At 42.7% G+C, this 13,301-nt stretch overlaps 2 protein-coding genes across 4 annotated transcripts in view; both read right to left on the reverse strand.

Moving 5' to 3' along the window:
- The window catches only part of LOC311232901 (carboxy-terminal domain RNA polymerase II polypeptide A small phosphatase 1-like), a 42,948-nt gene extending 42,027 nt beyond the window's left edge, over positions 1–921 (reverse strand). For all 3 annotated transcript variants that reach the window (XM_084319737.1, XM_084319736.1, XM_084319735.1), the window contains exon 1: positions 609–921. In XM_084319737.1, coding sequence (XP_084175863.1) covers positions 609–681 — 73 coding nt within the window. In that variant the 5' untranslated portion in view covers positions 682–921. The remainder of the gene's footprint in view (positions 1–608) is intronic.
- A 3,651-nt stretch (positions 922–4,572) lies between these two features.
- spega (striated muscle enriched protein kinase a) overlaps positions 4,573–13,301 on the reverse strand; it is a gene marked incomplete at both ends in the record, with an annotated part of 138,476 nt that continues 129,747 nt past the window's right edge. The window contains 5 exons of the mRNA XM_084315971.1: positions 4,573–4,810; positions 5,382–5,531; positions 5,655–5,730; positions 9,509–9,732; positions 12,546–12,785. Of these exons, the coding sequence (XP_084172097.1) occupies positions 4,573–4,810; positions 5,382–5,531; positions 5,655–5,730; positions 9,509–9,732; positions 12,546–12,785 (928 nt within the window). The remainder of the gene's footprint in view (positions 4,811–5,381; positions 5,532–5,654; positions 5,731–9,508; positions 9,733–12,545; positions 12,786–13,301) is intronic.

Below are 13,301 nucleotides of genomic sequence, written 5' to 3' on the forward strand. Positions count from 1 at the left end.
CTTTTAGGTTGTAGGCTACTTTAGTTTATATATTGTATATTTATTATTTTCGTATAGGTTTGGACTTTATTCTGTTTACTGTATGAAGCACATTTTCAGGGGGCTCATACAGAACCAAGCCTTTCACTGTAATGTACATGCACCGTATGTGTGACTAAACTTGAACTTGAAACATGAGACGCACTGTTTGACAAACAATATCACTGACCCTTAGCTGCCAGAGTTGTACCTTTCCCTTCCTGATTGATTGATAACTTTATTAACAGATTGCAGAATGGGTACAGTACAGTACAGTACAGCTCAATACACACAATTGTTAGGGGGATGCAGACCAGAGAAAGACTTTCGTCTTGTTTACATCAGGGTCCCCCATTTTCAATTCAACAAGTTGTACACAACTTGTAAGTCGCGTTGGATAAAAGCGTCAGCTAAATGACTCAATGTAAACGTAAGAACATCACTACTACTGTCTGGCAATTATTTTCGATAGAGACAGTGTGTCGAGGCGAGGCTGCAGGCCGACATGTCGCTCCTCCGGTCCGCTGGTTCCAACATGTGTGGCTCCGGACCGCGGTGCTAAACTCCAAACAAACCCCCAGAACACTCACCCTTCTCCCGCGTCGCTTTACCGGCCTCTTCATCGCGACTAACTTGCGTGATTATCGAGGAAGGATTGTCCATTTAGTACATCAAGGTTGGACCCGGAGTAGAAATCTTACACTTTTAATAACGTGCACCTTTCAAGACTGTACATTAACATTTGCAAAACATTTTTTTTTACAATAATAAAAACAATTCTACAAACGACGCGCATCCATGAGATAGCTGCATCTGTCGGCTGTTCTACAACTGGTAATAAAGTGTGACGTGTGGAAATGATAACGCGTTTGTCGGAGAGTTTGTAACTTTGTTTCAACATGGAGCTCCTCTCGGCTTCAAGATACAAACACGGTGGCGGTTTCAAGGCGCCCCGCTTCACTTAAAGACACCCGCACTTTCACTAAATTGATGAGTTTATATTCAAATGTGTTGTCATTATTATACAGCGAAGAGAGGGTTGGCGTCCAAACAGACTAGTGCACATATAAAGTAATGTACAATGTACAGGCGATTAAATTTGATGTAGATTGTATAAATGAGTATGTACGACTTTCCCGACGGTCCCTTAAACTAAGTAACACGAACTATAAATTACTGCAGAACTTTTGCCCGGTTTGTTTGTTTATAGTTTTTTTTTTTTTTTTTTTTTACTTATCTATAATATGTTACGGTCGATTATAGACTAGATTTACAAAGTCATTTGTTTTAATGTGGAGGCCTGCACAATCTCGCATATTTCCCGCTGCCTGGCCAGACGATAACAATGTGGCGATCTTAGAAAACACGATGGTTTTTCATTTTAAAAGGCCAGAAATAGCTATATCTTCCCACAATCGTTTTATTCTAACATAAACTGAACGTATATATCTACTGGATGTCCTGCTGTCACTTTGTATCGCCTTGTTTGTCCAAAAGTCAGAGCAAACTTCAGATCAATAGGCAAAGGAACGCCCAGTTCGGGGTCCCTTGAAACTGCACTGAGTAAGGGAGCGTCGCACAAGTGCGAGCACTAATGTTGGTGAGCAGCACTACAGTTATGGCCAAGGCTATTCATATAATTATATAGGTCCTATTCTCTTTAGTATTGCTTCCTACTGAAACAAACAGTTTCGCCTAGAACCCACCTCACCCCTGCCCACTTTGACAACTTAGGATGGCTTAGAGTAGACGACAGAGTACAGCAACTTGCAATGGGCCTGGTCTACAAGATACACTACACGACCAAGGTACCCATGTACATGTCAAAATACTTCCCAAAGGTCAGTGAATACCACGATCACAACACCAGAGGGAGCTCCACAAATCATGTTAAACCCAGATTCGCTCAAACAAGGGGAACAAGGGACTAAACACGTTTAGCAATTATGCCACATCAATGTGGAACGCCCTACCCAAAGCTGTAAAGGAATGTGAATCACTACCCACTTTCAAAAACACTCTCAAAAAACACCTACGGGAGACTGCAATTCGAAACTGGCCCCTGTAAATGTCCTAACACAAATGTCCTAACCCAGTTGTACAGTAAATGACCAAGTATGGCTTTGTCAGTATTCCAATGTACAGTGTACAGTGTCTCCCCCCACCCACCCAACCCCACCCCACCCACCCAACCTCCTCCAATGTACAGTTTCTACGTCAAATGTATATACACTCTTTTTCTGGACACGTTTGTATCACAAACAGTACTGTATTTGCAAATCTGATATGTCATAAATGTATAGATGTAGCAGTACTGTCTATCTGTATGTCATGTATGTCATATATGTTATGATGAATTGAAAATGGGGGACCCTGATGTAAACAAGACGAAAGTCTTTCTCTGGTCTGCATCCCCTTAACAATTGTATGTATTGAGCTGTACTGTACTGTACCCATTCTGCAATCTGTTAATAAACTTTTCAATCAATCAATCAATCACAACCCCCTCCAATGTACAGTAAATGACCAAGTATGGTCTTGTCAATATTCCAATGTACAGTTTTGCTTGTACAGTTGTACAGTGTCCCCCCCCCCCACCCCTCCTACCCCCCCCCCCCCCAACCACCTCCAATGTACAGTTTCTACGTCAAATGTATATACTCTCTTTTCTGGTCTCTTTTCGTATCACAAACACTACTGTATTTGCAAATCTGGTATGTCATAAATGTATAGATGTAGCAGTACTGTATCTGTATGTCATGTATGTCATAATATGTTATGATTAATTGAAAATGGGGGACCCTGATGTAAACAAGACGAAAGTCTTTCTCTGGTCTGCATCCCCTTAACAATTGTATGTATTGAGCTGTACTGTACTGTACCAATTCTGCAATCTGTTAATAAAGTTTTCAATCAATCAATCAATCAATCAATCAACAAACACTGAGTTATTTCCCATTGTATCAATAGTTTATTACATACTAGATCATAAAAACATTTTAAACTTTTCCACATATAAACACTGCAAATTGGTACATTTACAAATCTTCAACCATTCAAATTCATACAAAAAGAAACACTGTGATACAGCATTGCACAAGTCATTGTATGTATGTACGTACGTGTGTGTGTGTGTGTTAGCCTATGCACTGTATGCATGTATGTATGTCGTCATGATTTCTAAATAGTTTAATACAGTGAAATCTTTGCTTTATTTTAAATCAAATCAATAACTGATCAACTGTGAAATAAGTAGCAATGACAACACATTTACAAGATAAATATGTTAGGATGTCGATCCATTCGAGGCACTGATTGGATGATCATGCTGGGAGTAACCTGACCAACCAACGGGCAATACTGAAAAACCACGGCAATTCAACAGTGTGACTTTTTCAAGTAAAATGTTATCTACATTATTGACTGTTTTTCATACAATTGTATTACAGTTAAACTTCAGTATTAACCACAGGACAATAGGTTGTACCACAAATTGCTAGGTTACTCTAAAATAGTTTTTTTTCTTTTTTTTCTGTGTGAATCCTATGAACACCAATCACAAAGACACTCCTTATTTTTGCCTTGTTTTGCTAACATAATATTCAAATATTATTCGGAAAGTGAATACAAAAAAGGCTTGCGCACACACATGCAAATAAATTAACATGAAATAAAGTAAACAATTTCAAGAACAAAAAAAATATTATTTTTGGTTTTGCCTTTTAAAATGTGTAAATAAATGCAACATAAATTAGCAGCTTAAATTATGGTACATTCACATAAAGTAATTTCTTACCAAACCCACTGACAGAAACACAGCTGTGCTGTAAGAATGGATATACATGTTCCAGGCTGATTGTGCAGAGTGCAGACTGATGTTTGTCTAAAAACCAAATATCAATATGCAGTTTTCAAAATTCACAAAAGGACCAGAATTGTCTGAAGTAAAAGATATTTCGCCTGAAAAGAAAAGAAAAGGGAGAAAAAAAAATAAACGTGCAGTCAAGAAGTGGAAAAGTTCCTGTAGTCCTCACCGGGCATCACTGTACGATCAGCACTGAAAATCTTACATTTGACAACCATATCAAATGACAGCCGACGTCTCTTCCCTTGGGATGTCCGTTTGTTTCATCTCCGAATCCCATCGGTGTGCGGAGCGGTCCGCTCGGCTGAAGCTGTGAGTGGGACTCACCTGGTCCGCTTCGGAAGGTTCTTCTCACCACCTGGACACGTCTCCTGCTCATTTCACCTTTAAACTCACAAGGTGGCGCTGACGCCCCCCCCCCCCTATGCAGCGGTGACCTTTAACCCTTTCACTGCCACACTACAGAAGGTTAACCAATTTCACTACCACACTACAGACGGTCAACTGTCTGTAGTGTGGTAGTGAAAGGGTTAACCCGTTGGTAGTAGTGAAAGGGTTAAGAGGAGTTCTGCGGTGGCGGGGTAGGAGATAGTAACACTAAAATATGTCACTCTTCTGCTCCACTGGAGGTACCCCCCCCCCCGAGCTGGGTAACTGACGCGGACGCTCGTCTGCCTTTAATAATGGTGTCACATGGCTCCCGGGGCGTGCGCCGTGGTCCCTGCGGGGGGCGTCTGGGGCGAGCTCTGGTAGGTGCGCAGGAGCACCCTGTGCTTGGTGGCGCCCTCCGTGCGGCGGCCCTGCTGCTCCACCAGGAACTCCTTGAGCCGCGCGGTGGTGAAGGTGAGCGTCTGCCGCCGCAGCTTCATCAGGTAGGAGTCCTGCAGCCAGGCGTGGGTGAAGAGGTCCCTCGTGGTCGGACGAGCCCTGTGTCACACACGCACACGCACACGCGCACGCACACATGCACACACACACGCACACACGCATGCACGCACACACAGACACACACACACACACACACGTAAGATAAGATATTCCTTTATTGATCCCCTTGGGGGAAATTCAGGCATCATATAGCAGCATGGGGGAGGAGGGAGGGGAGGTACAGGTAGTAGAAGACATGATACAGGTCGTAAACTTATCGTACAGTGGAGAAGTGGAATTAGGATAAAAAATAGGCAGTGTAAACAATATAACAATATAATGCGCATAAGTGTATACAGAAACAATTCCGTTGCTTTTGTTGATAATATTCATTAATTTCATTGATAACATAGTGCTGTAATTTCATTTTCTAATAAATATGCATGATCAAGTTCAACGTGTGCTTTTATTTTGATATTCCTTATTTCCACGTTTGAAATGACGCGATACGTTAAAAGTGTGGGATCGCCAAAAAAGAAATCCCAAATAAAATGGGGTTGTGGTATAAAAAAAGTTTGAGAACCCCTGATATATAGGGTATCGTTATCCCTGGTCGTGGGCGCTCACTCACCAAGCGTAGCTGCTCAGCATCTTCTTCAGAAAGTTGGAGGCACTTTGGGACACGTTTGGGTACAGTTTAATTGGGTCAAACTTGGCCGCCTGGATGTTGGCCTCGGTCCGCTGAGGGTCCTTGTCTTGGTAGGGCAGCCTGCCACTAAGCCTGGTCACAAAGCAGCACATGAGAAAGTGAGAGAGTTTAATTGGGAAGTGGTGGTAGGAAGATGTGCAGAATATGATATGAACGTGCTCGTTGGTAGAAAGGAGGTATTGTGGATCTACGCACATGATGTAAGTGACCACCCCTAGGCACCAGATGTCCGCTGGAGGTCCCACCAGGTCTCCTTTCACCATCTCAGGAGCTGGGCACACGGAGGACACACAGACAGGGGTCAGCATACAGTGGGGTTACTTGAAACAACAACAACAAAGCATAAAACATTTCTACATAATTAATTCTACACAGTTTTTTGGCAAACTGTTTATAGTTGACCTACATAATAGAGGAAAGGATAAAACAACAAGTTATTAAAGATCCCCTCCACTCTGGGCGGTCAGGTGGCGTAGCGGAGATTGCGCTCGTCACCAATGCAAGAGGCTGCGGTCTCGACTCCCGGAGTCAGCATTGCTTGAGGCTTTGGCTGATCGTCATACTAACTCGTTTGGCTGGGTTAGGGGGAGGGCAAGTCATGGGTGGTAATCTGGCATTGTGGACAGGTCAGCTCTGGGCGCAGGTCACTACAGGTCAGGTCTGGGCGCTTGCTCAGCGGAGGCAGGACTTGATGAAGGCAGCGTGACCTCCCACGCGTTACGCTTCACCAATGAGAGCCCTCGCTGCCAGGTGAAAAAAGAGTCACTGGCTGTCGCCGCACGTGTCGGAGGAAGCGTGCGGATGACTTTAGGGTTCCCTTGTACCGACCAGTGGGAGAACATGCGCACAACAACCAGGTAGGGGAGGGGGGGAATTGGCACAACGACTAAAATTGGGACGGGGAGAAAACAGAGAAAAATCGGAGAAGAGAGGATAAAAAAAATAAAAATTAATAAAGTGTTTTCTTTATGGTTAAAGGAAAACTCCAACATTTTGGGAAATTAGCTTATTTAACATCTTCCCTGGAGTTAGACAAGAAGATACATACCTTTTTTGTCTCTGTGCGTGCATTTAGCTTTGGGAACAGTCGCTCCGTTAGCATAGCTTAGCTTCATCACTGGAAGTGAGGGGGGGCCGGAGCCTGACATTCCCTTACAGTGTATAGTTTGATTGATTGATTGAAAAGTTTATTAACAGATTGCAGAATACACTCCAAATACAACTCCAAAACGTTCATGTAAACATGTTGTGACCTGTGTATTCACCACGTGGAGAAATAAAAAATAATTGAATTAGACAATTACGTTTTATAAGCAAATATACTCGGAACAATTTTTTGCCTAACCACACTCCTCTCTGAGCGCAGCCAGTGATTTCAACGTGTCGTCGTGATTGTTGACATTCTCATTCATTCAAAGGATCCGAACCGATTGAAGTTTATGGATACCATGACTTAAAATCCTCTTACCTTGACGATTAAAAGCCTCCCCAATTTAGAAAACAGTAATCCAATGGCTGGTATTGTTATACCGGATGCTCTGAGCTAACCGGAGCTAACACAGACCAGGATGGTAAAGCATATATAATGACTTCCTTTCTGGGGTTTTCAAAATAAAAGTGCGACGTTTATAGCAGCGGAAAACGTTTATTTTGTACATTATCTAACGTTAACACGAACCTAAACTAACGTTACAACTAACCTAAAGTTAGTTTAGGTTCGTGTTAACGTTAGATAATGTACAAAATAAACGTTTTCCGCTGCTATAAACGTCGCACTTTTATTTTGAAAACCCCAGAAAGGAAGTCATTATATATGCTTTACCATCCTGATCTGTGTTAGCTCCGGTTAGCTCAGAGCGTCCGGTATAACAATACCAGCCATTGGATTACTGTTTTCTAAATTGGGGAGGCTTTTAATCGTCAAGGTAAGAGGATTTTAAGTCATGGTATCCATAAACTTCAATCGGTTCGGATCCTTTGAATGAATGAGAATGTCAACAATCACGACGACACGTTGAAATCACTGGCTGCGCTCAGAGAGGAGTGGTTAGGCAAAAAATTGTTCCGAGTATATTTGCTTATAAAACGTAATTGTCTAATTCAATTATTTTTTATTTCTCCACGTGGTGAATACACAGGTCACAACATGTTTACATGAACATTTTGGAGTTGTATTTGGAGTGTATTCTGCAATCTGTTAATAAACTTTTCAATCAATCAATCAAACTATACACTGTAAGGGAACGTCAGGCTCCGGCCCCCCCTCACTTCCAGTGATGAAGCTAAGCTATGCTAACGGAGCGATTGTTCCCAAAGCTAAATGCACGCACAGAGACAAAAAAGGTATGTATCTTCTTGTCTAACTCCAGGGAAGATGTTAAATAAGCTAATTTCCCAAAATGTTGGAGTTTTCCTTTAACTCCTCTTGGAGGCATGACCTTGACCACACAGATTGTTATTTATGACCTTGACCACACAGATTGTTATTTAGGACCTTGACCACACAGATTGTTATTTAGGACCTTGACCACACAGATTGTTATTTAGGACCTTGACCACACAGATTGTTATTTAGGACCTTGACCACACAGATTGTTATTTAGGACCTTGACCACACAGATTGTTATTTAGGACCTTGACCACACAGATTGTTATTTAGGACCTTGACCACACAGATTGTTATTTAGGACCTTGACCACACAGATTGTTATTTGTGCAGAACTTGCCACCAGAGCGCCTTGTTCACATTCTAGAGAGAGAGCTTCTCTGTACTGAAATCTTGAGTTGCATGTGTGATGTCGGTCAAACCTAATATGGTCCAATATGTGGTAACGTGACACCTGTAGCTTCAGCAGACACGCAGAAAGCTGAGCAGGTATTGACATGTTTTGAAAGAATATAATAAGATGCCGACTTGAAATTCCCGGTAAATATCAATGGGTGCTGCTTGTTGCCTATTTGCATTCATAGATCCTTGCATTCTTAATAAGGGTAAAGGTGTAGAGATGCTGCCAAGACATTTTAAGTCTACTGTACAATTTGGTATATTAAAAAAAAAAGTGTTTAAAATATAGTGGCTATAGAGTGGATTTATTGTAATGAATAAATTATTGGCGGAGACCACAAATTCAACATCTTTCCTGATCTCTCTTGACTGTGGTGGAAGTCATGGAAGGCTATGACCTACAGGATGTCCCCAGTTGTCCAAATGTACAGTCCCCCCCCCCACCCAACCCCCCCCCCCCCCCCCCACCTACCCAACCTCCTCCAATGTACAGTTTCTACATCAAATGTACATACTCTCTTTTCTAGACTCTTTTTGTATCACAAACAGTACTGTATTTGCAAATCTGGTATGTCATAAATGTCTAGATGTAGCAGTACTGTCTATCTGTATGTCATGTATGTCATATATGTTATGATGAATTGAAAATGGGGGACCCTGATGTAAACAAGACGAAAGTCTTTCTCTGGTCTGCATCCCCTTAAAGGGGAACTATTTTACTATTTCTTTCACTATTTGGGCACTTTTACACAATTCCTGTGAGTCTATGGAACACCTCTGTAATATATATATTTTTTTTATTCATTGTTTTGTATTTCTAATCAAGTCCTCAAAAACAGCATTTTTCTACCTCAAGATCTCGAGCCGTTTTGAGCCTGGGCTCCAACCACTGTGTGCAGCTGTTCTTGTATCTCAACATTAACATGCAGCGGTGTCTTTCTGACATCACATATCGTGCACATTTTCAGATGACTCAGTTCAGTGAGGGTGAATATTGTGAGAGGAGAATTGGAAGAATGCGCCAATATGAGAATTTTGAGACATAGATCATATTAATATAAGTTCACATAGCTAGGAAACAATGCTAAACACTCAAAAAGGCCATTTATAAGATAGTTCCCCTTTAACAATTGTGTGTATTGAGCTGTACTGTACTGTACTCATTCTGCAATCTGTTAAATAAAGTTTTCAATCAATCAATCAGTCCCCAGTCATCCACAGTCGTCTCCAGTCGTCCCCAGGCGTCTCGTTTCACGCTGCTCACCCATGTACTCCAGGACCCCCAGGGCAGAGTCGTACTGCTTGAGGTTGAGGGGGTTGTAGCTCTGAGCGCTGCCGAAGTCCACGATCTTGACGACGTTGAGGTTGGTCACCATGATGTTGTCCGGCCTGAGGTCCAGGTGGAGCACGCGTCGGTTGTGGAGGTACTCCAGGCCCTGCAGGATCTGGACCAGGTACATCACCACGTCGTCCTCCGAGTAACGGAACCTGAGGAGGAGGAAGAGCAGGGCTTCACTGGTGTGTGTGTGTGTGTGTGTTGTACTCTCTACTTTCTAAATAATAATATTTATCTATTATTACAGAGATTTGCACTACAGTCATACCTCATTTGCACCCTACCCTAAGTTTTGTACCTCATCTCATTTCTGCATTGTACCTCACTGTTACTCATTTGACTCTGTATTGTATATTGTATATACTGTATGTATATTGACTGAACATTCCTTTACTTACTTTTTACTTACTTCTTACCTTTTTCTTTCATTTATTTGTTTTACTTATTTTTTTTACTGTATGTAGCACACTCTCAGGGGCTCATACATAAACAAGCATTTCATCATAAAGTATTCTGTATTTTATTATGACAAATAATAAACAAACTTGAACTACCTGTACTGTATATAGAACAAAGCCTTCTTGGACAAACGGACCCAGATCAGCCCATAGCTGTCACAGGTCTTCAGATGTGCTTCTAGAGACCAATGGTTTGGCAATCTGGCAGCCACTGGCATGTTCATGAACTTGCTGTTAGTGGTTTGAAAATGGAAGGCCTGTGAAAGCTATTACACTGCCTATTTTTCTACTTTTCTACTGTATTATAATTATATTGCCTGTATCTATGTCTTCTACTATTACCATGCCCATACCTTTGTGTTGCAATAGGTAGCCAGGCTTTGTGCTGGAGACAATTCACTTTATATCCTTAAATGTCCTTAACACCATGATGAACCTCTCTATCTGTGTGCGTGTGCGTGCGCATGTGTGTGTGTGTATGTGTGTGTGTGTGTGTGTGTGTGTGATCCCTGAAAGACCTTTGGGCAAGAGGCTCATCTTATCATCTTTACAGTAACAGAGTCTTATACAGCTAACTAACAATTCTCTGAATTCTCTTGTTATACAGTATAAATGTGCAGGAATAGAACCTCAGGATGATTTCCATTAAAAGCCACATTAAGATGCTGGCTAGTGGGAAGAAGTCTGCACTATCCTGATCTGTAAAGTAGGCTAGTTTTCACCAGAATGACAGGCCAGTGAGTTTTCCATCCTTAGAGGAATGTGCGTATGTGAGAGTGAGTGGAATGGTGTTGGAGAGTCGACCCCAAAATAGTTGACTCCTCGACTCCTACAGTCCTGAATAAAGGACCCCTCCCTGAGAGAGAAACATTCTCCACCCTCCCTGAGAGAGAAACATTCCCCACCCTACCCGTCTGAGAAAGAGAGAGGTTCCCCACCCTACCTGTCTATGAGAAAGAGAGAGGTTCTCCACTCTACCTGTCTATGATAAAGAAAGAGAGGTTCTCCACCCTACCTGTCTATGAGAAAGAGAGAGGTTCTCCACTCTACCTGTCTATGAGAAAGAGAGAGAGGTTCTCCACACTACCTGTCTATGAGAAAGAGAGAGAGGTTCTCCACCCTACCTGTATATGAGAAAGAGAGAGGTTCTCCACTCTACCTGTCTATGAGAAAGAGAGAGAGGTTCTCCACCCTACCTGTCTATGAGAAAGAGAGAGAGGTTCTCCACTCTACCTGTCTATGAGAAAGAGAGAGAGGTTCTCCACCCTACCTGTCTATGAGAAAGAGAGCGAGGTTCTCCACTCTACCTGTCTATGAGAAAGAGAGAGAGAGGTTCTCCACCCTACCTGTCTATGAGAAAGAGAGAGGTTCTCCACTCTACCTGTCTATGAGAAAGAGAGAGAGGTTCTCCACCCTACCTGTCTATGAGAAAGAGAGAGGTTATCCACTCTACCTGTCTATGAGAAAGAGAGATAGGTTCTCCACCCTACCTGTCTATGAGAAAGAGAGAGGTTCTCCACCCTACCTGTCTATGAGAAAGAGAGAGAGGTTATCCACCCTACCTGTCTATGAGAAAGAGAGAGAGGTTATCCACTCTACCTGTCTATGAGAAAGAGAGAGAGGTTCTCCACTCTACCTGTCTATGAGAAAGAGAGAGAGGTTATCCACTCTACCTGTCTATGAGAAAGAGAGAGAGGTTATCCACCCTACCTGTCTATGAGAAAGAGAGAGAGAGAGGTTATCCACTCTACCTGTTTATGAGAAAGAGAGAGAGGTTATCCACTCAACCTGTCTATGAGAAAGAGAGAGAGGTTATCCACTCTACCTGTCTATGAGAGAGAGAGAGAGAGAGGTTATCCACTCTACCTGTCTATGAGAGAGAGAGAGGTTATCCACTCTACCTGTTTATGAGAAAGAGAGAGAGGTTATCCACTCTACCTGTCTATGAGAAAGAGAGAGAGGTTATCCACTCTACCTGTCTATGAGAAAGAGAGAGAGGTTATCCACTCTACCCGTTTATGAGAAAGAGAGAGAGGTTATCCACTCTACCCGTCTATGAGAAAGAGAGAGAGGTTATCCACTCTACCTGTTTATGAGAAAGAGAGAGAGGTTATCCACTCTACCTGTCTATGAGAGAGAGAGAGCAAGAGCGATTCACCACCCTACAGTACCTGTCTATGAGAGAGAGCGAGAGCTTCACCACCCTACCTGTCTATGAGAGAGTGAGAGAGAGAGATTCACCACCTACCTGTCTATGAGAGAGAGAGATTCACCACCCTACCTGTCTATGAGAGAGAGAGAGAGAGAGTGAGAGAGATAGAGATTCACCACCTACCTGTCTATGAGAGAGAGAGAGAGAGAGAGAGAGATTCACCACCCTACAGTACCTGTCTATGAGAGAGAGAGAGAGCGAGAGAGAGAGAAAGAGAGAGACAGAGACAGAGAGAGAGAGAGAGAGAGAGAGAGAGAGAGAGAGAGAGAGAGAGAGAGAGAGCTTCACCACCTACCTGTCTATGAGGGTGTAGAGCAGCTCCTTGCCCGTGCAGTATTCTGCCACCAGCACCAGGTAGCGGGGCGTAACGTAGGCCTCACGAAGGGCCATGATCTTATCGCTGTGGAGCGACTTGAGGATCTCGTACTCTTTCAGGACCATGGGTTTGGTCTCCTGGTCGTATGGGATGATCTTTGCCATGTAGATGTTGCCGGTAGCGTTCTCACGGCACTCCCGGACCACTCCGAAGCGGCCCCTGGGTCACACAACACCACAACATCATGTTTAAGAAGGAAAGAACAACCTAGTCAAGGAGTTTAAAGGTGAAAAGATTATATAAAAGCTAAGAAGCCATCTTTTTAAACTTGTTATATTTTCTAAATAATTAATCCAAGATGTGTTTCTGGCCCACTGCTGACGTGGAACTGAGGCTCTCGGCACGTCCTGCCTTAATGCTCGGGCCCCTGCCTCTCACGTCTCATGGCCACTCAGCACAGAGAGACTCAGAAGGAGCTCCAGGCCATCAGGATGCTCAATGACAATGACACTATGTAACAAGCCATCATCCACACTCACTGCACACACATCCACATGTACACACTCACTTTAAACAAACACTCACCTTACCACTCACTGTATTCACTTTAGACACTTTAACACACTTTATCTTCTATTTATTATTAAAGAGATTTGCACTACATTCATACCTCATTTGCACCCTACCCTAAGTTTTGTACCTCTGCATTGTACCTCACTGTTACACATTTTACTC

The sequence above is a fragment of the Notolepis coatsorum genome, assembly GCF_963971535.1.
Source record: "Notolepis coatsorum genome assembly, chromosome: 1".
NCBI classification, from domain to species: Eukaryota; Metazoa; Chordata; class Actinopteri; order Aulopiformes; family Paralepididae; genus Notolepis; species Notolepis coatsorum.